At 49.4% G+C, this 26,371-nt stretch overlaps 1 protein-coding gene across 3 annotated transcripts in view; it reads left to right on the top strand.

Annotated features, from left to right (window-relative positions):
- Positions 1–26,371, top strand: part of LOC125636689 (phospholipid-transporting ATPase ID) — a 128,505-nt gene that overhangs the window by 66,977 nt on the left and 35,157 nt on the right. For all 3 annotated transcript variants that reach the window (XM_048850223.2, XM_048850224.2, XM_048850222.2), the window contains exons 6-15: positions 771–832; positions 2,682–2,754; positions 3,018–3,088; positions 4,633–4,715; positions 9,679–9,837; positions 11,336–11,424; positions 19,604–19,800; positions 21,963–22,171; positions 23,789–23,832; positions 25,318–25,483. In XM_048850223.2, the coding sequence (XP_048706180.1) occupies positions 771–832; positions 2,682–2,754; positions 3,018–3,088; positions 4,633–4,715; positions 9,679–9,837; positions 11,336–11,424; positions 19,604–19,800; positions 21,963–22,171; positions 23,789–23,832; positions 25,318–25,483 (1,153 nt within the window). The remainder of the gene's footprint in view (positions 1–770; positions 833–2,681; positions 2,755–3,017; positions 3,089–4,632; positions 4,716–9,678; positions 9,838–11,335; positions 11,425–19,603; positions 19,801–21,962; positions 22,172–23,788; positions 23,833–25,317; positions 25,484–26,371) is intronic.

Below are 26,371 nucleotides of genomic sequence, written 5' to 3'. Positions count from 1 at the left end.
ACTGAGTCCAGTCACACAAGGGGTCGGTGCAGTTCTGAATGAGACCGAACGAACTCTCGTTCTGAAGTGTGGGCAGTGAAGAGCCCCCTTAAGAAATAGGGGACTCACCCAGAACCCTTATGGCCATTTCATGTAGCAGCAGTGAAATGGATACCTCCAAGCACCTTATCTGCAGAACTGTGGCAGTCAAGGCCAGCCTGGGCTTTTGTGGGACTCCAGGTTAAGTGACACAGCAGGGCCCGTCTATCTCTTTCTCCTCATAGTGGGCCCTTCCATAGCAGGATCCTTCTTGCCTGTCAGTCTCTGTCCCAGACAGCCCCCTGCACCAGATGCTGCCAGAGTTCAATGTGGACTTGACAATTTAACCTAAAATGCTGGGTGGAGAGACCTCCAGAGCGGTGGAATGGAGTCTTTGGCTCATGGGTGCATATTGATGGCGAGCAACCAAAACCACTGGTTCTCTTAAAGTGCAGGGGTCAAGGGCAGCAGCCCCTGTGCAGGGTTGGCCCTGGTAATGGTTATGGGTATTTCCCCTCTTCTGTCTTTCAGAGTCATTTTGATTTCTGATGTAACTGAGCGAGGTTTCCCCTAAACAGGAGGGTTAAGAGCATAGAAAAAGTTATAGCACTATTCTGTCCTTGCATTTATGCCCTTATCATTTCCCCAGCTGGGTAGGAATCCTGAAATGGGATTGCTTTATCCTCTGATCACACACACTTGGTTTCTGTGGAGTTTCTTCTAACACCCCGATCAACTTTTACGTTTTTCAGAATCGACACAAAAGTGACAATCATGTCAATAACCGTCCCGTCCAGGTGCTGATTAATGGCAGGTAAATCTTATTTCTTTACGGAAATTTTGGCTGAAGGTTTGTCTCCAGGAGACGCTTCTGCAAAAACTCAAAATTTCTGACAGATTCAACAAATGTGACTATTAAAGCTCCATACTATGTACATTCTATTGTCCGCATTCTACTTCCACTGGAGATCATGGCAGCTTTTTTTAAGGTATTATTTTACCTTATGGGATCCCAAAGTCTGCTCTGCTTCCCTAGATTTCACTGTGCAGTCTTCAGTTCAACAGATGACAGACATCTCAGGAAAGTTCATTGTTCGCAGTGCTGTGTGTTATTGTTTGGTTAACGTATCTGGTTAATAAGTAGCAAAAGGTATGGTCACTTTGTCAGTGTAGGTACTAAAGCCATCAGCCCACCCAGAAAAAGTTGGGCTGTCAATTTTAAATTGGAGATGCCAACTGTATGCGTTAACAATGACAGATTATTTTACAAAATATCCCAGAGGCATCAGACGTGACTGCATTCTCTGGTGCCACATGCATTTGTTTTATGTATTCATTCCTGAGCAGACAGAACTAGACCTAATCAGCAGAGACTTTTGATGTTAAATTAACAACTACAAGAAACTTCTCTGTACACAAACCCACCCCCATCCCCCTGCTGTCTATTGGATGGAATCAGAACTGTTCAACTCTTTGGCCTGGGCACTTTACGGCTAGCAATGACTTTCCTTTTGCTCCAGCGGTAGGTCCTGGCCTTTTGTGGCAAGTAGATGAGTTCTGGACTCATTGTTCCAGGAAGACCCAACTGCTCTTGGAGTATAGCTGGTGACAAAGGTGGAGTGCTTGGTCGCCCTATGGTTTTCACAGTACTGTAGAGACCAGTGTATTGTACAAACACTACCAAATAACAGGAACAATGAAATAAAGCTGGAAACCAGTGATTTTGCTGATTGTTAGCATTTTCAGTCCAGTAAATCTGAAACCAGTCACACTGGGACTACCATCCCCACTAAACAGATACGTTTATATAGCAATGTGCATAATTCACTTCCACTGTGAAGCGGCCAGAGGCCACAGGTTCCAGTGTTGCTATCAATGAACTCAAATGGAGTTTTACTAATGACTTCATGGAGACCCAGATCAGGTCCATATGATCTGTGGGGGCACATACACCATGCTGCCTGTAAAACTATTCTGGCCATTTTTCACTTCTTAAGTTTTTGCATATGCAGAAATTCTGATTTGTTCATGCAACCTGGAGGTACCAGACAGGTAGCTGGATGCCTGTACATCTTGCTTTGTGCATTAAAAAAGGCCATGAACAGCACAGATCGGAGTATATGCACATGCAGCTTTCGCAGCTGGGTTGCTGTTCTTTTTGACAGCTAGACTGACAGAGAGCATGTGCTGCCTTTGCACCATCTGGTCTTCTTTTGGGGGACTTAGACAACTTAAAGAACTGGGCTAATTTCCAAGTAATTTTAGTGGTATCTGCTCAAAATGTAGATGGGATTCTCTTCCCCAGGACCCCACCTAGATTTTGGATTTGTAGCAGAAGGGAAGGGAAAGTCAGTGTCTGTTAGTAGAGTACTGCACAGGTAACATGTTTATATTGTGGAGCCTACTTCTCAACTGCATGTGTGTGTAAAGCTCTCCCGTTTATTACTGCTTTATGCTGGTCGTGGCTAGGAGCCTGCCATGGACCTGCGCGCCTTTGTGCTACTGCTGGACAGACGCAGAGCAGAATGACAGTCCCTGCCCCCGACAGCTCACCGCCAAGTCCTTATATTGCTGGTGAACGGGCTTCAAGAGCGCCGCTGACCCTCTCAGGGTCGGAGTGCTCTGCCGCTCTGTGACTATTTAAAGGGAACCTTCTCTTGCAGATTGAAGGATGACAAATGGATGAATATTCAAGTGGGAGACATCATAAAACTAGAGAACAACAACTTTGTGACGGTGAGTGCAGTTCATTGTAGCCACATGCGCTGTGACTCTCTGGAATTACTCTTCAGAAGTTACTCAGTAGTGACACTAACTGACTCAGAGGTTTTCAGATACATTTTCAGTTCAGGGAAGTCAGCTGGACGTGTAGGGTTACTGTGTCCTCTGTCCTGAGATCTCAAGGTAACCTGTGGTCTCCCGTGGTCAAGGTAACGTTTCTGTGGCTGTTTTTTTGTGGCTGTCTCAGCTCATAGTGCCCTGGTTTTGTTTGTGTTCAGGCAGATTTACTGTTACTCTCAAGCAGTGAGCCGCACAGTCTGACATACATTGAGACGGCTGAACTGGATGGGTAAGTGGGCCTGGCCCTGGGGCTGCAAACACAAGGCTAACTTTTGCATGGGGAATCCTGATACCGTGAGGCCCATCTGCTTCTGTGGTCTTGATGCTGCCTAGTCCAGAGATGAATCCACAGAGCATGGATTGTTCCTGCCAGGAGACCCGTGACCCTGACTGCACACAGCAAGTGTAGGGTGATCGTGTTTTCTGACCCTACAGTAGAAGGCTCTTTCAGCATCACCTCCAATATAAGCATCTTCTCTTTTCTATCTCGAGAACACGGCATGTCAGGTGAGATCTCTGCCTGTGGCACATTCTCCTGCCCATGCACTGGTCCTGTGGTTCCCAAAGAGTCACAACTCATTTCACCTTTCCTGTTAAGTGCATTTGAGCACGAGATGGAGGCATAATTGCTTGCCCTGGGTAAAGATTGCGCTCCACTGCTCACTACTTACTCCTCTGAACAGCTCTCTGATGAGGGAGGCAGCTTTTGTTTCAGTCAGTGGCCCATAACGAGTGATCCTCTGGGAAGTGTCTTGAGCAGAGTGTATCCCAACAATGGCAGGATCCTCACATGCAGAGGCCTTGGCCTGTTTTACTCATGCTGGCAATTCTGGTAGCACTCATTGATGGTTTACAATGCATGTCCCTGGAATACCCCACATCAGCAGCAATAGCTCTGTGGTTTTATGTTCACCCCGGCTGTGCTTCTCAGCCACTTTTCTGTCTATGTGAACAGCAGTCACTCCCAGCATCGCCCTAGTGACCCATTGTATTCCATCACTCTGCAGCGTGGCCAGCTGGCCACAAGTCTGAGGGCCACACTCAATTCCTGTTAGTTGGGATAAGGTGGTGCCACCCTCATCTGTAGGGCCAGAGTCTGTATTACCAGTTCTCGGTGGCATGGAGCCAGCCTCAGGTGTGGAGTGTGGCCTGGCTTTGTGGGCTCAGAGGCCTAAGCAAAACCTGAGAGAATGCCACACCGCAGGGAAGGCTGCATAGAACCCGCATAGCCATCCAAGCCCTCCCGCTGCCCCATGTGAGCTCTAGGGGATAACATATGGGGCACTGAACATTGCTGTGCTTCTCTGAGGTCCATGGGAGAGCACCCTCCCCTACCTGGCTGCCCCAGGGTTGCAGTAACTTCTGCAGGCCCCAGAGTGCAGTGACAGAGGGTCCAGAACCCACCGAGGTGCTCAAATACTACAGGGATGCATGTGGTGTAAGAACTTAGTTGGACAGAGGGCTGCTCAGAGAGCTGACATGAGCAGCTCGGCGCTTTGCAGTGATGGCATAAGACCAGAGCCCTCTGACCCTTTTCTGTACCAAGCCCAGCGTACCGCAGGATCAGCTGACTTGGTGCAGAACCAGTTTATACAGTGGCAAGGGACTATATTCCCTTTGTGGCCATGTAAAAATGGTCCTGATTTGACTCTTGGTAAGGAGATGAAGCCTGGAGACCCTGCACGCTCCATCTGGACCCTAATGAATGAGATCAGCTCCAGGAACAGAAGAGTGACCAGTCATGTAGGAGTTTGACTCATGCTTTTATTATAGGGAAACCAACCTCAAAGTGAAGCAGGCACTGACAGTCACTGCGGAGCTGGGAGAGGACCTTCAGAAACTGACTGATTTCAACGGTGAGTGCAGGGAAACATGAAAGTCCCAAAGCATTTCCCCTAAGGCCTGAATTCTACCCGAAGCTGGAATTCTCTTCTCCAAGCCGCACTGCAGGCCCCTGGTGTCCACTCTGCCCTGTGTCCCTGCCCAGCGCTCCCAGGGATAGCAGCGTTACACCGTGCAGATCAGATCTTGTGTGCTGCCATTGACTGCAATGGGTGGGCAGTCACAGGGTGAAGTGCACTAAGCCTGTCACTTAGTGTCTGTCTAGGCTTGTTGAGACTCCATCAAATCCTCCATGTAAGGCTCCTGCAAACCACCCCAGGGGAAACAGAACAGGTAGTCACTGCACTGAATTCACCGAGAGGGCTTGATTCTGATCTCAGAGCAGTTTTACACAGATGTAAGTCCATTGACTTTAGAGCAGTTACACTTCATTTACACCAATGTTAGGAGCAGAACCAGCCCCTCTGCACATGGGGTGGATTACTTGGATTTCTCAGTTTAGAGCTTTGCACTTTTGTCCTTTCACTGTTTTCTCAACAGCACCAAAAAGGCGAATCTGAAAGTGTTTTGCTGTGACTGCCTGGCAGCTAATGCACTGAAAGTCCAGGGGTGCTGTGAAATGTGTCCCTGCCACATCACATGTTCCATGGGCCTGGTAGACAGGTGTCCATGTCACAGAAATCACACTCGGCGCTATTTCCTCCCCTAGCCACAGCAGAATAAGCCAAGGACAAAAGACTAGACTTATTTTTTCCTGACCTCCTAGAGCTACAGTTCAGGCAAGGACCTGCAAGGCTGACTTCTCTGACTTGGCTTTTTCTAACCTAAGCACTTGGCAATATGCACAAAAAAACCCCAACCCAACAGAAACAAAACATTCCATGTGCACACAGGTCTCCTGCTGGGAGAGGACAAGACAGAGAACATGTGACAGATGCTAGTCATATCGCTCAAAGCCCAACTAGAAGGTGCTCAGGTACCTTGGGCATGAGGGTGATAAGAGAACCCATATGGAATGGAAAGGAATGGCGCAGAGCAGTGCTGTAGTTGAGCTTATAATGCTGCTCTCCCTGTTCTCCGGGGACTTTTCTTGAGCACCAAATTCATAGGAAATAAAAGCTAAATGACTGAAATGAGTCAATGACTCCACTGTCATATCCATGATAAATGGCGGAATGGTGATCAGCTGGTCCATATGTCAAAGGTCTAGGAATTTCTCTAAGCCGTGCAGTCTAAAGGGGCTGCTAGACACCCTCTTTCTACAGTGGGATCTTATGGAACAATATTCTTAGTCTGATTTCTCAGTTGTGCGACAACACCTTTTCACTGGATTTCTCTCAAATCTGATCTGTGGTTCTGGGCTTTCATATTTCCAGAGCTCTCGTAGATCATATACTTTTATTGCTGCAATGGGAAGCCCTCTGTAAATGACTGGTCTTCTCTGAGTGAGAGGTTCAAACCCTTATTTTACTGAAGAGGCCATGGCGTGTAACAATGTGGAAACCAAAATCTTCGTTTTAAGTTAGAGAACTCCTTTCTCAGACAGTTTGTCTAACGAGGATCAAAACAATTGCGTTTTCTAAATGAGCATAACTTGACTCAACGAGTTCCCTTACTCAAGATAAGTTCCCTTATCTTATGTTTAATTTTTACAAAGTCTAGTTTTGTTTTAAATAAAAGGGGCCCTATTTGTGATATCTAAAGTGAAAATAAAATACTTCCTCCTGTGACTAATATTTGCAAAAGTACTGGGAAGAGTGCCTGGGATTAGACCTGACCTCACATTTCTCTAGCTAACCTCTATACAAGAATTAAATATTTTATGGAGTCCTTCATGCAAGGGCTTCATGGGGCAGGAAGAGAGGAGAAGGTGGGATGGCTAATTCACAAGGGCAGTGAAGCAAAATGCTTAGCCCAGAGCATGGTGTTTGTTGGTACTGTGCTGGGTCAGGTACAGGGGATTTTTCCAACAAGAAGACCTTTATTTATTGTTAGACTTGGGGAAGTCAGAAACATGAGAGGAAACAATAATCAGGTATCAGTTAGCTACCGCTGGCCAGGTCAGAGCTTCATGGGGTTTAAACCTTTTGGGTAAAATGGATTCAGCGGGTGTCCAATAACTTCCCACCAGTAATTGTACTCAATGCAAGATCACTGGGTGAGATATTATGGCCTCTCTTGTACAGGTCTCTTCTGGTCTTACAAGCTGCACATCTGTTAGTACCAACACAGCATAGTTACTGGAGATGCCCCTAACACCGTCCTGGTTTTAACATGAGGATGTTAGTCAGGGTTTTCTTGGTGCTGGAGCCTCAGCTCTAGAATTCACTTCTCTTGTTGGTTCACCTGTAAAGCCTCTCGCTTCTCCCAGGCTCTTCTTGAGTAGAGAGGGTGGGGAGAAGGTTGTAGTGGGAGAGAGCTGGTTACCCGAGAATTAGGGATTTAGAGGTGTGTGTGGCTTTTCAGAGATTCCAAGGTTAGAAGGAACCACTGATCATCTAGTCAGAGCTCGTGCATAGCACAGGCCACTGCACTGCCCTGAATTAATTCCTGTTTCAAGTCCAATAGCTGCGGTTGAAATAGAGCAGATCTTTTAGAAAAACATCCAATCTTGATTTAAAAATAGCCCATGATGGGGAATCCACCATGGCCCTTGGTAAGTTGTTCCTATAGTTAATGACCCTCGCTATGAAAAATGTGTGCCTTATCTCCAGCCTGAATTTATCTAGCTTCAACTTCCAGCAATAGGATCTTGTTAGACTTTTGTCTCCTAGATTCAAGAGCCTGTTATCAAATATTCATTTCCCATGTAGGTACTTACAGAATGAGATCAAGTCACGTCAACTTTCTCTTTGTTAAACTAAATAGATTGAGCTCTTGGAGTCTGGCATTAGCTGGCATGTTTTCTAATCCTTTAGTCATTTCTGAACTAACTGGTTCTAACTGTTGATTTGAATAATAGTTTTTCATAGAATCATAGAATATCAGGGTTGGAAGAGACCTCAGGAGGTCATCTAGTCCAACCTCCTGCTCAAAGCAGGACCATATACTAATTGCAGCTGGGCCTTAGAGTAGTGGGTGAGCACATTTTACAATGAGAGATAATTATAGAATATGGAAGCAGAATCCACCCCTCTAGCCATCGTGAATTTGGTGGGTCAGCTGCACGGCCAGCAACAAGCATGTCTTCCTTCAGGTTCCAAAGAGATTCAAGGGATGGAACAGAAGAGACTAAAATATAGTGGGCCGAAGAGGGACACTTGACTATTAATTATGGCCACGCGTACGGTCATCAGACATTAATTTCCCAGTTGTGCTCATTAGAGTCTGAGAGAAAACTGAATAGGTGAACGTACCCAGCTGACAGCATTAGCTGGAACCCTGACTCTGCTAGTACATGATGGTGTTGCTGGGAAAGGGCTACCAGTGGTTTTGACTCACTGTGTCAAGTGACTCATTATCCTCCCTAGATATAAGGGAGGCAGGGCCAGCTTCCTTGCTTGAGAGAGAAAGGGGGATCAAGAGTGTTCCTTGGGAGGGAACTCTGGGAATAACTAAGCTTGCAGACAGGACTTCAGCTGGATTTTGTGTGTTGTTTGAGCTTTGTTTGTTAATAAACAAACCCCATACCCTATGAAAGGGGATTAAGTTCTGACCTGCTACAACTTGAAGGGACTGTGTTTAGGGCAGGGTGAGGAAACCATGAGCTCACAGGAGTTAAGTTCTTAAAATAGCTCTTCTCCCCCTTATGGAGGGTCCTCTGCAGCCCTGCTAGAGCTTCGGGGATTGTTACACACACACACTTCCTTTGAAAACTCCCCACCTTCTAGCCCATATTATGGCCATGGTCCTTTGGGCTACAAAGTCCTCGATAAAGCATTCCCACCTGCACACAGTGCTCCCAGCCCCTGCTGCATGCGAAGATACCTGTCTCTAAGGCCTGGTTAAGCGGAGGTCACTCTGCGCTTTGCGGGAGTTGGGTGGGGGAGAGAAGGCTTATATTGAAGCATGCTTATTCCTTTGCACCCAGCAATTCTTCCTGCCTTTTCACAGATGCTATCCTTGCTTATCTTATGAGCCCTTTCCTGCTTCATTTCTTTGGGTGCCAGTATGTAGTCACACTGTCAGTGGGGCATCCAAAGTGGTGTAGACTGCACCAGTCCAGTGTTGTAATGGGCAGAGTTACAGTACCTCTAAAGAAACCTGATCAGGTATGTTCCTTGTTTGCACTATCATCTCCTCTGTTGTCCCTAGTCTGTCCCATCAGTGATGGCTGCTCTTGTGACGTAGTTTGGAAGTCTAGCCGAGTGTGGGCCTTCAGCTCACTAGCAAGGCTGCTGCAGGATGCAATGGTGCATCTCGTGCTTGCCAGGTCAGGGTTGTCTTCTGTGTGAGGTTCTGCTCGACATTGTTGTCTGCATGTATGTGTGTTCTCAGCATGTAGCTGTTCCACTGCCCTCCAGTGCACTCTGCTGCTTGCAACTTCTTCTCAGGCTGCTTTGGGATTATTTCATGCTGTGAAGTGTCCATCAGGTCATCTGTCCATCAGTATTTGTTGAAGGCCTCTACCAATGCTGTTCTGGGTGCTGGAGCTGGCTAGTTTGTGACTGAGGGGTTGGCAAGGAGAAGGGCATCTCCGTTGGGTTCTGCCAGGTGAGAGAGAGAGAGCTGGTGGCACTTATCAGCTAGGGATGTGAAAGGGCCTCAAAGGGCAGGGCACCATCCTGTGTTCAATGGCAAAGGACAAACCTAAATATGAAAGTAATTCAATGCAGACAACTGGATTGCCATTGGAAGGCAGGATAGGAGCAGACTCCATGTGGAGCAGTGCTTGCAGTATCCAGCAGAATGTGATATGGGTGGACAGCTAAGGTCCTGATGTGGCCCCTGTCCAGGGCACAGCTGAGGATGTTGTATGTGCTGCCCAGTGGGGAGCTAGTCCCGGGAAGGTTTTCATTGTCTGATCTCTATTTGCAGGTGAAATCAAATGTGAGGCACCGAATAACAAACTGGATAAGTTCACTGGGACTCTTACTCTCCACGGGGAGAAATTTGCCCTGGACAATGAGAAGATGCTGCTGAGGGGCTGCACCATTAGGAACACAGAATGGTGCTTTGGGCTCGTTATTTATGCTGGTAGGTGGAATACACAGAGGTGCAGAGTGAAAAAACTGTAACAGTTGGGCATGTAATTCCCAGTGGGCAGAGAAGAACCACTTTTGTCCCCTTTAGAAGCTTGGTTTCTACTTGGTACAAGAACACAAGTGGAACGTTGAACCTTCCTCTTAGTCCCAAGCTAGGAACATCACAAACTCACTATGCGCAGGATTTTAACTGGAAGTTTGCTAGACCAGTCCACAAGAGAGAGGAATAGTGAACATTGGTGAGGCCTCATCTGGAGTACTGTGTCCAGTTTTGGGCCCCATACTACAAGAAGGATGTGGATAAATTGGAGAGAGTCCAGCGAAGGGCAACAAAAATGATTAGGGGTCTGGAACACATGACTTATGAGGAGAGGCTGAGGGAACTGGGATTGTTTAGTCTGCAGAAGAGAAGAATGAGGGGGGATTTGATAGCTGCTTTCAACTACCTGAGAGGTGGTTCCAGAGAGGAGGGTTCTAGACTATTCTCAGTGGTAGAAGAGGACAGGACAAGGAGTAATGGTCTCAAGTTGAAGTGGGGGAGGTTTAGGTTGGATAGTAGGAAAAACTTTTTCACTAGGAGGGTGGTGGAACACTGGAATGCGTTACCTAGGGAGGTGGTGGAATCTCCTTCCTTAGAAGTTTTTAAGGTCAGGCTTGACAAAGCCCTGGCTGGGATGATTTAATTGGGGATTGGTCCTGCTTTGAGCAGGGGGTTGAACTAGATGACCTCCTGAGGTCCCTTCCAACCCTGATATTCTATGATTCTATGAACCCTATGTTGCAAAATCTCAACACACCTTGATGGGGTTCTTTGACATAAAGAGCAGCTTCTCTTCCCCCGGAGCTGGGATCAGCAAATAACATGGGAAAAAATTTCAGCCCATCCACCTGGGAAAAGAGTCCTCAAATACTGATTCTGTTTGAGGGCACAGTGAGCTAGTGCAACTGAATTACTTTATCTCTCCAAGCATGTACTGAGCAGGTCCCAACTCCAAGGCAAGCTGATTAGCTTAGAGAAACACTATGCTCCAGCTTACACCCTTGTGCCAGAGTGTCAGAATTGTCTCCTGTATTAGTGTGTGTGGGGGGGAAGTCTACATTTTAATGGGGGCGAGATTTGGATTATTTCTGTAGCACTGGAGACATATGTGACATTGCACAATGCGGGTCACTGCTGATCTAATATCCATTATTCTCCATAAAATAAATGAAACCCACAGGGGAGGGTGCACTGGCTGTAAGAGAGAGCAGGGAGCAAGAGTCAGGAATTCTGGTGTCTGTTTTTGACTCTCTCTATCACCTCTGACAAGTCATGTTACCTTGCTGTGCCTCAGTTTCCCCATCTGTAACACCGGGGCACCAATGTGACCCTGCCTCACAGGAGGGTTGTGAGGGTTAACGTATGTTTGTAAGTGCTTTGGCGTCTTGAAGGGAAGCAGCTCTAGAATTGATCCAGGTTCTTAAAATCATGGCTGTGTTTGATCTACTAGGGCCAGACACCAAATTAATGCAGAACTGTGGGAAAACAACCTTTAAACGGACCAGCATTGATCGGCTAATGAATGTCCTCGTGTTAGTGGTAAGTCTGATTAACTTGTCTTCACTCCTTCAGACATGTTCATCATTTCAGAGTGCTCCACCCTCCTTCCTGACAAATGAGGGGGCATCAAAAGGGACTAATGAGAAAAAGAAGAATGCTAAAAAAGTACATTAGCATATGGATTTCTGCAGCCCCTTTCACAAGTCCCATCCTCCAGAACGAGGCCATTAAACTGATAGTGTCAAGGACCTTGCTTCATGGCTTTTCATTTGCTGTGCTCTTTTTCTCCACTGTTTGTGATAGTCACTTTGAAGCCTGCGAGTAACATTTTCCCAAATATCTTTTGTGGTTTTCCATTTAAATAAACATTGATTTTTTCCTTCTCGCTTTCAGGCTTCCTAGATATCTGCAGTAATGTCTATCTGCACAGCATTCGATAATTGCATGATGTTTTCTGCTGGCTGCTAGACTGGCTCTCCTGCATTGGAGGAAAATATTACGTGCTCATTCATAACCAGAGATGGGTTTTTTAGCAAGTGGTAAATTTAAACACACTAAATAGATATTTACACTCCAGGGGGACAGTCTCCAACTCTCCACTAATTAAAATGCTGCGGATCGAATTTGGGATGGAAACTTCTTGACAATTGTAACAAACTGCATCTGCTCACACATGGATGCCACAATCATCAGCAGGGATCACTCCTGGGGATTCCGACCCAAGGGCCTCTGCCGGGAGCTAAACGCATAGTTCCTTTCGGCTGCTGCTGCGTGTAGCAGCCTGTCCTAGTGGCTGGGCACTGTCCCGACAGGGAGATGTGCTCACACACGCTAGCCAGTGCCTTATCCAATTTTGCTTGAAGAACAGCTTGGGAGTGTGCTCAAGGAAACGAGAATTTAGCTTAGCCCAGATATTTAGCTTTTAATAGCAGCTTCTGTCCAAGTGTTTCAGAGCAGGCCTTCACTGACATGGAGACTGTCAGTAGTTTAATGTTATGAGACTGGAATCATAACAAACAAACCGAGATTAGACTGGTTCCCATCAAGCCGGTGCAATGCCCACAAAAGCCTCGTGAACACTTGTATGTACATTGAATCAGCTCCGGCCACGGGGGGATGTGACCACGCCAGCACAGATTAACCTTCAGCCACCATGGGAGTACTCTGGCTGGCCAGCTGCTTATTTGGCATTTGAACTTCAGTTTGAACCCGCCAGCCAGCCCAGCTCCGCTGTGATGTGATGCGCCTTTGCCAACAATTTTCTCCTTTATAAAACAGTGCTGCAAACACAGGGGAGCAGATCGCTCGCGGGTGGAGCTCCACCAACTGCAGGGGTGTCATCCTGCTTTGCACCAGCTGAGAACCTGGCCCAGCACCTTGAGGTCATTTTCCTTCTCAGCTTTTTGTTACTCGGAGCCTACAGGGCTCAGGACATGGAGGGGTCTGTGAGTCTGGCCCTCGGCCAGGAGGGCTCTCCACAGATATTTGGATTCCAGTGATTCTCACACAGTGCACCCCTCTTTGTCTGGGGGTGATTTCCCCTCTTGTCATGGAGCTGGGGTTGCCACAGGAATTCTGTGACATGCCTGGAACCTGTAGGGAGCTGGGCGCTCCCACTGCCAGGAGTGAGGATCTGCTCAACTCCTGCTTGCGCAGTTTCTGTCTCAAACACCGTGCTGGAGTCAGCCCCCAGGGAGGCAGCAGTGATTGTCGGATGGCGGCCGATGGGCGTCGCGTTTCTGTGCCGTTGCAGTGTCTCTTAGCCACCTTTGACACAGTAGATCAGCACGTCTTGTTGAATCTGTTGGATACCGCATTGCCTTGTAACTACCTCAGTATCAAAATGCCTTTGCCCTTCTATTTTTCAACAGACTAATTTTGTTTCAGTAGGACAGCGGCTAGGATCAGGCTGCCTGTGGCTTCCCAGGCTCCATTCTGGAACCTGTTCTTCTGGGCTTCTTTCTTACTGTTCACCAGGGTCCAATCCTGGGGTCTTTACTCAGCCCTTATTTAGCCGTCGGCTTTCATGAGAAGAAGAGTCATGATTAATTAGAATACAGTAGATCCTGCGGCATGCTTGGTACTGTACAGACGTAGGACAGGTCTGTCTGCAATCTGTGAAAACACAAACTAAAGGAAGCACAAGGGGAGACATGCAACATTCCTGCCAAAGGACCAGGGCAATGACAGGCACCCGGCCTGGTAGTTCCAGGTCTGGTCAGCTGTTTCTGAAGTGTAAATGTGCTGCTTTCCACAGGTAACGCTGCAGGCATAGGGCGTTAGGGATTTTACACCGGTAAGTGTTTGGGAGGTTGTTCCAGGCGTGGCAGAAGGAGCAGAGCTGGGTGTGGAAGAACAGGAGGAAAGGAGGGTCAAGGCTGCGTCATTGGCAGAGTGGGACTGGGGACACAGAAAGCAGCAAGGGCAGGGGTGATAACTGCTGTTGGCAATGAGAAGAGGTGAAGCGGCGAGGTCAGTGTGCAGGCAGCAGGCTGACAGGAATCAGAGTCCTGCACTTAGGACGGAAGAATCCCATGCGCCGCTACAGACTAGGGACCGAGTGGCTAGGCCGCAATTCTGCAGAAAAGGACCTAGGGGTTACAGTGGACAAGAAGCTGGATATGAGTCAACAGTGTGCCCTTGTTGCCAAGAAGGCTAATGGCATATTGGGCTGTATAAGTAGGAGCATTGCCAGCAGATCGAGGGACATGATTATTCCCCTCTATTCGGCATTGGTGAGGCCTCATTTGGAGTACTGTCTCCAATTTTGGGCCCCCACACTACAAGAAGGATGTGGAAAAATTGGAAAGAGTGCAGCGGAGGGCAACAAAAATGATTAGGGGACTGGAACACATGACTTGTGAGGAGAGGCTGAGAGAACTGGGGTTATTTAGTCTGCAGAAGAGAAGAGTGAGGGGGATTTGATAGCTGCTTTCAACTACCTGAAAGGGGGTTCCAAAGAGGAGGGATCTAGACTGTTCTCAGTGGTAGCAGATGACAGAACAAGGAGTAATGGTCTCAAGTTGCAGTGGGGGAGGTTTAGGTTGGATATTAGAAAAAACTTTTTCACTGTGAGGGTGGTGAAGCACTGGAACGGGTTCCCTATGGAGGTGGTGGAATCTCCTTCCTTAGAAGTTTTTAAGGTCAGGCTTGACAAAGCCCTGGCTGGGATGATTTAGTTGGGGATTGGTCCTGTTTTGAGCAGGGGGTTGGCCTCGATGACCTCCTGAGGTCCCTTCCAACCCTGATAGTCTATGATTCTGCAGGGCCTGGAGTGACTCTGGGCGGAATTTCACAAAGGCCTAAGAGGAGGAGCTGTCGTCAGAGGTGAGGGCAGCTGACAGCATGTGGATGAGTCATGTGGGTAGGCCGATGGGTGGACTGTAAGAAGAGGAGGTGGCAGAAGGAGCAGGATTTGGCCATGGCCTGGATGCGAGGGGAGAAGAAAGGAGTTAAGGGGGGCGGGGGCGGGGTGAGCAATGGCAGGAATGGAGGAGTTGTCGGGGTAATGGAGAAAGGGGAGAGGTCAGAGAGGTTGGGAGGAGAGTTCAGTCCTGGGCTGTGGTGAGTTAGCGGTGGCAGCAGGCCTTCCAAGATGCAGGGTCAGAGGGACTGTGGGAGAAGCGCTGTGTGGGGTGAGAGAACCTGTGCCATCAGGAGACGTCTCCTCCTTCTGAAGTTAGATGGAAAAGAGGAGAGGGTCCGGGACAGAGCACCTGGTGACCCCCACCGGAACGGGGAAAGGGACAAAGGTGGAGCTGCTGACAGACACTGAGAACCTCTGGATCTGTCCCTGGCTCAGAGTTAAGCACTCGTCTCCCAGAATTTACGTGTGTCACACATACAGAGCTTTCTTTCCATGTTCAGATCTACTCTGGTCTCTGCTCCACTTTACGGTGAGTGCAGACAAGCGTCATTTAGTTCCTTGCTTTTTCTGGAGAACTGAGCGAGTTGAAGCTGAATGCATCATCCTCTGTTTGCGCTCTCCATGGCTGATGGGGCCAGGTGTCTGCCGGTCCTAGGCGTTTGTGAGACACCGAATACTTGGATATCTAAATACTGCTCAATCCTACCTGTTCTCAGATAGTTTCGCTCCAGTAATCAGGTCCTTCATGCTCGAAAGGGAATGTGGTCAGGGCCTCCTTTCTCGCAGGGTGATTGGAAAGGTGAACCGACAGGATTGTAACCAGAGGCAGTGTGTTGCACTGCTGACGTACTGAGCCAAACGAATGCAAAAAGCCATTATTTGCTAAATAAAAACAGAGCTACAAATATCTCAACTTCAGGTGAAATGAAGCTTGCAAAATGTAAACACAGGAAAAGCTCGTTTGTGCTGAATTGTCTGTAACTCTCCCAGTGACAAATTAATTTTTAAACAGGGCCTTGAAACACTGCCCAGTTTACATGCAGTCACTTTGCCTCTCAAGTCAGGTCAGGCAGAAATAACCCTCTCTACAGACTTGACCCCCTGCCTTTCTCCACATTTAGAAAAGTTTCTTCTGTGGGAATCTGCGGCAGGCCGACTGTTTGAAATTGGGCCAAGTGCAGGACATCATTCCCTAGCGAGCTCAGAAAGAAGTTAATGTTCTGCGGCTAGGACACGCCGTCCTGCAGAAGGAAGTACCCTTGATGCAAGGATGTATTTGTGCCGCAGAGGGGAGGCTGTGCTTAGCAGACTCAGGAAAAAGGCACTTTCTGACCAATAGAGCTGTCACTGCTGGCTGCTGGGGCCTTTTCTTTTGGCTTCAGATATAGGTGCAGAACCCCTGAGATGGCTGGAGGTCACAGCCTGACATTAAATGTTAGCCCACGGAAATCAGCTTGCCTAAGGAGCAGTTTGGGCCTGCTCTTGCAGGCATCAACCCTCCTACCCCGAGGTGGGTGGGAAGCGTTTGCGTGGCTGGGCTTGTATTTGTAGACTCCCTAGTTCTCCGTGTGCTGCAGAAAAGCCACAGCCTGCCAGACAGTGTTGTTCCTGCGGGTTAGTGGCGCCACAAACCGCAGCATTATGCCCCTCTTTCAGTCTCTCTGCACAGGAAAAAACCTTAGCAGTGATGTTCTGCTAATAACTCACTCCCCTCAAAGAAAACTGAGCATCAGGAAAACTGAGTATTCCTGTAGCATCTCGGAGCCCTAGTCGGAGACCAGAACCTGCACTGTGCCAGGTGCTGTACAAACACAGAACAAAAAGATGGAGCTTACAATCTAAGTACAAGACAACGGACAACAGGTGGATAGAAACAGACCAGGGGAGGCCAAGTAAATAGGCATGTTAGTGACCCCTTGCCTAAGCGTGTGTATTGCAGACACATGTAAGTACAGAGGATGTGGACATTGGTGACGATCGTGTTAGAGGCAAAAGTAGCAACTGTACCCCTGTCAGATGAGTGCTCCTGTAATACTGGGACGTTCGGCTGCTTTCTGCCCTTTAGCATTTTGACAGACTTTGTGGAAGTATTACATGAGTCACCGTGTTTTCCATGGTGAACTGCCGCACCTCAACGATAATCCCGTGTGCTCTGCACTGTTCGGTCTCTGTGGGGCTCTATCCGGAGGTGTGAAGGGCAGTGAGAGAAAAGATAAATGATCTGGAGAAAAGGGGTAAACAGTGAGGTGGCAAAATCTGCAGATGACACAAAACTACTCAAGATAGTTACATCTCAGGCAGACTGCAAAGAGCTACAAATGGATCCCACAAAACTGGGCGACTGGACAACAAAATGGCAGATAAAATTCAGTGTTGATAAATGCAAAGTAATGCACATTGGAAAACATCATCCCAACTATATATATAAAATGATGGGGTCTAAATTAGCTCTCAAGAAAGAGACCTTGGAGTCACTGTGGAGAGTTCTCTGAAATCATCCACTCCATGTGCAGCGGCCGTCAAAAAAGCGAACAGAATGCTGGGCATCATTAAGAAAGGGAGAGATAATAAGACAGAAAATCTCATGTTGCCTCTATATAAATCCATGGGACACCCACAACTTGAATACTGTGTGCGGATGTGGTCGCCCCATCTCAAAAAAGATCTATTGGAATTGAAAAAGGTTCAGAAAAGGGCAACAAAAATGATTAGGGGTATGGAACTGTTACGAATTATTCCAGTTAGGGCACGTACAGTTTGTTTCTAGGCTGAGGCAACCAAATAAAGACAAACTGCAGCGTATCTCAGAGTTTGTAGGTATATTACGCTCGAGCGTGGTACCACTCTGTTAAGCAGAACGGGACCCCGATTACAGGTTACACCAAGATTATACACTGTGGGCAAAACATCCTGCCTGTGTGCCTCGGGGGGGCCTAAACCAATAAACAGGCCTTCTCCTTCTCTATCGCCAGTCCCCTGCAGCCACCTTCCCCCTGCAAAAACGCTGAATTAGCAGCTATTTCAGGCACGTGGGCTGGTTCCTGTCTCCTTTGTTTCCCTTATCTTGAAACTGTCCAGCTGCCCACCTTGAAGGATCCTCCCTTGGTACGTGATGTGCTCGCTTCTCAGTGGAGTCACATATGCTAACTAGGTTGATTTCCCCTAACAGAACGGCTTCCGTATGAGGAGAGATTAAAAAGACTGGGACTTTTCAGCTTGGAAAAGAGACAACTAAAGGGGGATGTGACAGAGGTCTATAAAATCATGACTGGTGTGGGGAAAGTGAATAAGGAAGTGTTATTTACTCCTCATAACACAAGAGCTAGGGGTCACCAAATGAAATTAACAGGCAGCAGGTTTAAAACAAACAACAGGAAGTATTTCTTCACACAACGCACAGTCAGCCTGTGGAACTCCTTGCCAGAGGATGTTGTGAAGGCCAAGACTATAACAGAGTTAAAAAAAGAACTAGGTAAGTTCATGGAGGATAGGTCCATCGATGGCTATTAGCCAGGATGGGCAGGGATGGTGTCCCTAGCCTCTGATTGCTGGAAGCTGAGAATGGGCGACAGGAGATGGATCACTAGATGATTATCTGTTCTGTTCATTCCCTCTGGGGCACCTGGCATTGGCCACTGTTGGGAGACAGGATACTGGGCTAGTTGGACCTTCGGTCTGGCCCAGTATGGCTGTGCTTATGAGCTTCTTTGGATCAGGCAGCTTGGAGGTTCTCTAACTGGGTTCTTATATGGTGCCAATTCCCATAGTATCAGAACCCCTCTCAGCACCCCTCTGAGCTAGGGAAGTGTTATTTCCAATTCACAGGTGGGGTAATTTAGGCATAGCGGGATTAAGTGACTTTCCTGTGTGCAACCAGAAAGTCTATGACTGAGCTGGGAAATAAACCCAGCTCTCCTGAGGTCTAGTCCTGTGCCCTATCCACTAGATTTAGCTCCCCTGCCTTGGGAGTCCATGCCAGTTGACTGTTGGATTCTCTACTGTGATGCCATGGGACCTTCATTCTCCACCAACATACCTAGCTTGTACAAGAAACAAGCCCTAGGTGATGGAGGAGCAGACTCTGAGCAGGTGGGAGCAGGTTGTGTCCCCCACAAAGGAGGGGACTTGAAAGCTTAGCCCTGATGTGAAATGGCTGAGACCACAGGGATGGTTCTGGCAGTGTTAGAGAGAGGATTTATTGGGTCAATGAGCCCACCAGCGCCACCTGTCAGTTACCTGCTCTATGAACAGGTGTCCCTAAGACGTGCATACAAGAGAGAACGACCTGGGGAGTAGCTGGGAGCCGGGGGCGAAATGTTTGGAAAGAACATTTTTAAACTAGATACCAGAAAAAATTCGGTTGCTGGCACGCTCGTGCTGCCCAGTTTTGTCTCACTGTTTCCTTGTGCTCTCCCGCCTGCCTGCCGGTCGGTCGGTGTCCGTCTGTCGGCTCTTGTCTTAGACTTGACGCTGTCAGTGTTCTGGGGCAGGGCCTGTCTTTTTGCTCTGTTTGTACAACACCGGGCACCCTGGGGCCCTGGGCCATGACTAGGGGCTACGGTAATACAAGTCATATATAATGGTGAAATCAGTGACGCTCCCGGGCTGGCACCCAGGGGAAGTTTTGGAAGCTCCATCTCTGGAGTTAGCAATAGGCTACAGAAAGGTTTCAGGCATGTGCAGGGAATGGTCAGTCCTGCATTGGCCAGGAGTTAGACCAGGTAACCTAATACCAGCAGATCTTCCCCTGCGATGTCTCTGATTCATACTGTACCATATAATCAGGGCACTGCCCATAAACACTGAACACAAGACACTTTGTTTTCTGAAATGCATCTCTTCTTGTTGCAGATTTTTGCGTTTTTAGCCCTGATGTGTTTCATCCTGGCCATTGGAAATGGCATCTGGGAATATGACAAGGGCTATTACTTCCAGGTCTACCTGCCCTGGGCAGTAGGCGTAGACTCAGCTCCCTACTCTGGATTCCTCATGTTCTGGTCTTATGTGATCATTCTGAATACCGTGGTGCCGATTTCACTCTACGTCAGGTATGTGGCTGCCCTTTGTGTTACAATTCCTGCTTGGAAGAGTTTTTAATATTCACCTTAGCAGAGAGCAGTGCTTTCCCCTCTGTGTGAATGTGTTACAGAGCTGAGCAGTCTCAGCAAAATCAGCTCTGCATATGACTGCCATCTAGTGAGGATACCTGATCGCCACTGGATCTCACTGTGGGTCTGTATTGGTTAGTGCCCTCTGGAAGAGCATGGACTTCACCACACGTTCCCTCTGTGCTTGAGTCAAACCCTTTCCTCCTCTCCCCAAAATCACCATGTTCGTTCTTTCAGACTGAAAGGGATTCATTAGAATAACTCTAAACCATAGAGATGTCCCTTCAGTGGGTGGAATTCTGCCGCAGCCCTGCACAGAGGCTGGTGCAGAGCTGGCTGCCCTGGGAGGAGCCCCAGAGACTGTGGGTCTTGGAGTTCTGCCATCTGCAGTGTGCGAGTCATGCAAACCTGGAGCAAAGGCCATCTGTGATTAAGCAGGGATTCCAGACATCGAAGTATGTCCTTCCAAAAGAGCCCCCACCTAGGATGGTCTTGTGCTTAGAGGACTGGAATAGGCATCAGAAGTCCTGGGTTTTGTGCCCAGCTCTGCTGCTGGTGACCTGGTGTGCCACATTTTCACCATCTGAAAACGGAGCTAGGAATAATATGTATTTCACAGCAGTGGCTTTGAAGCGTAAGTAATGAGCTTATTACCACTGGTATTCCAACAGCACTTAGAAGACTATGGGGATCCATTGTGCTAGGCACTCTGGAAACACAGAGTAAATAGAGCTTACACCCTAAAAGCCCAAACATAGTTGGTGAATGAGACGAGAGATAAATGGGCCAGGATGGGTGGGCAAGACACATCTGTGAAGCAATTTGAGATCGTCAGATAGGAGCTGCTAGAGTGAGACAAAGTAGTGGTGTTCGTTTGTTACCATTTACATCTCACTTTTCAGAGTTTTGCGACTGATTACAATGGGACCAGGATTTGCTTCTCAGTGTTTAGCATAAAATTCCGAGAGGTGGTGTGGGGAGGGATTATGCTGTCAAACCACTAAGCACAGCTGCTGAATTGTGGCCGCTGGTTTTTCAGTAAGGCTATTAGGGAGGGTGAATGATGGCACTCTGGATTAGGAGGTTGGAAGGTACATTCTGGAGTGTGTTTTGATTTAGAGCATGCACAGAATTCATTCTTTTCCTGTCCAGTAGTTCACAGTGACAGTGAAATGGAAATTCAAGTTACTTGTGTACGAATAAATCTCTCTGATTACATTAAATCACAGAAGGGCTCACTTGCTCTGAAGGTCAGATTGTCTTGTTCAAGCTTCTTCAGAAAGGCCACCATTTCTGGCTCTCCTGCACACTGCACACTAATTCGTGGGGCATCCTATCTTTGCCCAGCTGAGAACCCCATTGACCCCACTAAACCTGAAAGCTGCACCCTAATGTGCAGAAAATGAAGCAGATCACTGCAGCTGCCTTCCCCCTCAGTATGGAGCTGTGGCCTACACAGGCTTCAGGTCCCAGAGTGCAGTGCTGCTGGTTAATCACAGCAGGGTTAACTGGAGCTTGGGAGTCCTGCGGTGGGATTCACCTCTGGGCATTGTTCACACTACTGCCCTCCCGCAGGGTTTCTGTCATTGGAGTGCAAAGCCTGCTCCAGGGAAGGACTAACTCAACCACACCCTCTCCCCTGTCAGTCCTGCCCAATTTGGGGCAGGGCTGGCTGCATCTTGCCCCACACCCAGGGGGTATTTTTGCCAGGCATACTTTCGGCCACCCAGGCCCTGTGCCTGGCTTACACACAGACAGCATCGAGCACCCACATAGACTGGTCGTAGGTTAGGAGAAAGCAGCACTAGCTCAGTCTCTGGAGTGCTTGTGGCTGTGAAGCTTTTGAAATCTATTCTAAAAAGGTACTAAAAACCCAGAAGGAACCTGGACCTCGGTCTAGCAGCTGTTTTCATGGCGCTTGTCGTAGCACCTTTAAAATGCATGTGGCCTGCAGCCATCTCAGGATGGTCTGAGGGATACACCAGCCCACCACGACGCTTGGATTCCTATCCTAACTGCAGCTGCTGGCCCCAAAGCTGAAGACAGAAGATCCTGTTCCCTAACCTAATGAATGTTCCATCTTCTCTTTCTCTTTTCCCCAGTGTGGAGATTATACGCTTGGGCAACAGCTTCTACATTGACTGGGACCGTAAAATGTATTACCCACTGAATGATACGCCAGCCCAAGCCCGCACCACCACCCTCAATGAAGAGCTGGGACAAATCAAGTACATCTTCTCTGACAAAACAGGAACTCTCACTCAGAACATCATGGCTTTCAACAAGTGCTCCATTAATGGGAAATCCTATGGTATGAACATCTCTGATCTTCCTCCCTATACCTTCTGCCAGAACTCTTCTTGGGTCACAGAAATGGGATACCATAAGATATCCAGAAGAAAAGGACTTGTAAGAAGTGGGGGAAATTACTTAAATAAATTGTATCATATGAGAATTACTTAACCCACTTTAACACTGTATTAATCAAAGCCTGAGAATTATTCTCACTTTCCGTCATCTGCCCATCCTCTATCTATTTACTGTCCACCAACCCACCCCAGTAGGTAGGCATTACATGCACATTCTAGGAACCAGTGGGAACTGTCCAGAAGGTGGACACTCAAGTCTCTCTCCTACTGTTTAGTTAATGGTGGGCTTCTTCCTTGAATCATGTTACTGGGGCATCTTCTGTTCTGGGTCTTTGAGGAAAACCACGGTAGAAAGGATGAGTGCTGAATTGTGACCTGGAGATATTAGGTTTAGGGCTGTTCCTTGGAAGCGTGCTCTGGAGGCATAGGTCTGGTGTTGGGAAGACTGCCCTCAGCTCTTTGAGGTGACACCTGGGCTCTGCTAGAGGTGCTCTCCAGCGGATCATAGCTGCGGTGCAGATCTCAGAAGGCAGGGCAGCTTCTAAGTGTTGGCATATTCCATTAATACTTTGAGAGTTCCAGAGCCATGAAGGGGCTGTGGCAGGGATTGGGGTGCGTCACATCTGTAATATGCTCTCTCCAGCTTGGACCATCTAAGAGAGAGGTCACCACCTGCAGCTTCCCGGTGAGCTTATCTGGATAGGAGAGTTGCAGTAGTGCATGCTGGAGGTGGTGAATTCCTGAACCGCTGTGGCCAGGTGACTGTCCACGAGGAAAGGATGGATCAGTATTGCTATCTGGAGAGGGGAAGAAGGGGCTTTGCGTGTCTAGTATGACCCCAGACCTGTGCCCTGTCTCCAGTGCCAGAGGGAAGAGGCCCTCGGAAAGATGGTATCAGTTATTTCCTGAAAGCATTTCCCTCTGCCAGCTGGCTTCCTCGGTGCTTGCTGGGTTCAGTTTGAGTCTTCATCCAGGTTCCTGTCCCTTTCACGAGCCTGTCAGGTGCTTGCGTTTTCCATGTGCTCTTTAATCCCTGGGTCACGTTGCAGGTAGGTTAACAGAGAAGCTGTTTGATCAAATCAGGTGGCTGCATGAAGGCTGGTGGCAATTATATCAGTATAGCCCTGCCTCTGAAAGAGCAGTAAAGCTAACCCAAACTCCGCCAGGGAAGCCTTTGACACCTGCCGAGAAAGTGGAAAAGTGTTTCACCCCTCTTGCTACAACGCTGAAGAATCCACTCTTAGCCTAGGGGACTTTCAGCAGTTTTTCAGTGTCTGCGATCGCTATTACTTACAGGGGTAGGAACAAGCAGGAGGCTGCTTATTGCCCCCATGTTGCAGACTCCTGCTCTGGGCAGGGACAGTGGGAGAGAGCTTGCTCTGTTGTGCCTTTTATACTAAACAGCAAAGTCTCCTTCCTGGCCCAGCTTCCCACTCCCAAGGAATGTGCACGCTCAGGCTCACACTCTCAACTTTCAAGCTCTGTCAGCATCAAAGGCTCAAAGCTTGTGCACAGCTGCAGTTTGTGTGTGTGACTCGCTCTGTGTTTGTAAACTGCAGGTGACGTGTACGACATGGCTGGGCAGAGGACTGAGATCACTGAGGTACGTGGTTAGCTGCCAGCAGGTTCTGTGTACTCTGCCACCCTGTTGGTGTAGGCTCCAATGGACACATGCCATACCCCACCCAGGTATATAATGCACCCACACACACACACACACCTAGCACCTACAGAGGGGAGCTAAGACTGCACCTTTTGAAAAACCCCGAACATTAGAGAGCCTGAAAATGAGCAGCGAGGATCCAGCCAGTTCCCACTCTCTCAGGCAGCAGAATGTGGAGGACTTATTTGTTGTGGAAGAAATGCCTATTTCTTGGCAAGCCACCACCCTGTGGGAGATCTGCCAGCCCCCCAGGGCAGCACAGTACCAGCAGGTCAGTGGTTTGACACTCACACGCATTGTGCTCTGGCTGGCTGAGCTCCGCTGCGCACATTAGTGCAGGGGATTTGCTCCGTTGGTAAGTGCCAAGTGTCATCTTGGGCTGGTCGAAACACTGGACTGGTTCTAGACGTGGGACCTCACTGGAGCTGGGGCAGGAATCCGCTCTGTGTGGCGTGTTCCCGCTCTGAAGCACCACGCGTTAAAACTCAAGCTGCTGGGCCGCTGGGTCCCACAAAGGGAGAGAGTGCCGTGCAGTGCGACTTTGTTTCAGAGATGGCCTGGGGTGGGGAGAATTTAAACTTTACATCGGGTTGCCGTCAGCTTTTTCCATGTGGGTTTCTCCCCTGCCCTGGGAGAACGTGGCGAGGGCACAGAGGACTCCCAGTCTTGCTCTCATTGGAATGAGCAGTCACACCCGGGAGCAGGGCCTGGGGCAGGGTGTCGGTGAAAGCATTCGGGTCAGTGAGTGGATGGCCTGCAAGAGCGATCCCCGTGACTTCAGGGAGAGGTTGTGGTAGGGGAACCCTATGAGCAGGGGGAGGAGGCAGGGGTCGTGTGGGGAGATCAGCGAGAGTCTGGGGAGGGAGGCATGGTGGGGGAAGCACCCTGAGGGGAAGGGGGAGCTGCAGGGAAGGGGAAGGGGGGGTCGCGGGGAGTTCACCATGCGGGAGGGAATCTCTTTCAGCGTGTGGGCAGATCATTGAGGGTGCAGGGCCAGGTAGGGCAATCGTGGGGATGAGAGATCGCTGAGTGCAGGGAGGGGAGGCATGGTAGGGGATGGCTGTGAGTGGTGGGGGCAGTCGTGGGGGAGGGGGATCACCGCGAGTATGTGGGGGAAGGGCAGTCGTGGGGGAGGGGGGATCCCCGCGAGTATGTGGGGGAAGGGCAGTCGTGGGGGAGGGGGGATCCCCGCGAGTATGTGGGGGAAGGGCAGTCGTGGGGGAGGGGGGATCCCTGCGAGTATGTGGGGGAAGGGCAGTTGTGGGGGAGGGGGGATCCCCGCGAGTATGTGGGGGAAGGGCAGTCGTGGGGGAGGGGGGATCCCCGCGAGTATGTGGGGGAAGGGCAGTCGTGGGGGAGGGGGGATCCCTGTGAGCGCGGCGAGGCAGCGAGCTGCCCAGCTGACCCTCAGCCTCACCTTTGCAGCACACAGAGAAGGTTGATTTCTCGTACAACCAACTGGCTGACCCAAAGTTTGTGTTCTACGACCACAGCCTAGTGGAAGCTGTGAAGCTGGACGATGCCGCGACACACAGGTTTTTCCGGTTGCTCTCGCTGTGTCACACCGTGATGCCAGAAGAGAAGGAGGAAGGTGAGCAGCGATGCGGCTGTCACAGCCTGTAACCTCATAGCAGTGTGCTGGGCTGTCATTTCTCTGCAGACGCTGCTACGGGGCCACTGGGAAATCATCTGCAGAGCCCGGCAAATCCGCACATATCTGCTTTACATCCGCGGATACGCACATCTGCAGATGTGGTACGGTTGCCAACTTTCTAATCGCACAAAACTGAACACCCTTGCCCTGCCCCGCCCCGTCCCTGTGGCTCCACCCCTGCCCCACCCCTTCTCAGAGGCCCCGCCCCCCACTCACTCCATCCACCCTCCCTCCATCACTCGCTCTCCCTCACCCTCATTCACTTTCACTGGGCTGGGGCAGGGGGTTCGGGTGCAGGAGGGGGTGAGGGCTCCAGCTGGGGGAGCGGGCTCTGGGGTGGGGCCGGGGATGTGGGGTTTGGGGTGCCGGATGGGGCTCTGGGCTGGGGCCGAGGGGTTTGGAGTGCGGAGGGGGCTCGGCTGGGGCATGGGGTTGGGGTGTGGAATCTGGGAGGGACTTAGGGTGTGGGAAGGGGCTCTAACCTGGGGCAGGGGGTTGGGGTGCGGGAGGGGGTTTGGGGTTTGGGCTCCAGCTGGGAAGTGCTTATTTCAGGCGGCTCCCAGTTGGCAGCACAGTGGGGCTAAGGCAGGCTCCCTACCTGCCCTGGTTCTGCGTGGCTCCCAGAAGCAGCTGGCATGTCCAGCTCCTAGGCACAGGAGCAGCCAAGTGGTTCTGCATGGTGTGCGCTGCCCTCACCTGCAGGCACCACCCCTGCAGCTCCCATTGGCCACAGTTCCCAGCCAATGGGAGCTACGGAGTCAGTGCTCAGGGCAGAGGCTGGGGCAGTACACAGAGCCTCCCTGGCCATCCCTACACTTAGGAGCC

Source organism: Caretta caretta, chromosome 5, assembly GCF_965140235.1.
Source record: "Caretta caretta isolate rCarCar2 chromosome 5, rCarCar1.hap1, whole genome shotgun sequence".
Lineage (NCBI taxonomy): Eukaryota > Metazoa > Chordata > Testudines > Cheloniidae > Caretta > Caretta caretta.
This window is presented reverse-complemented; position numbering and strand designations above follow the sequence as displayed.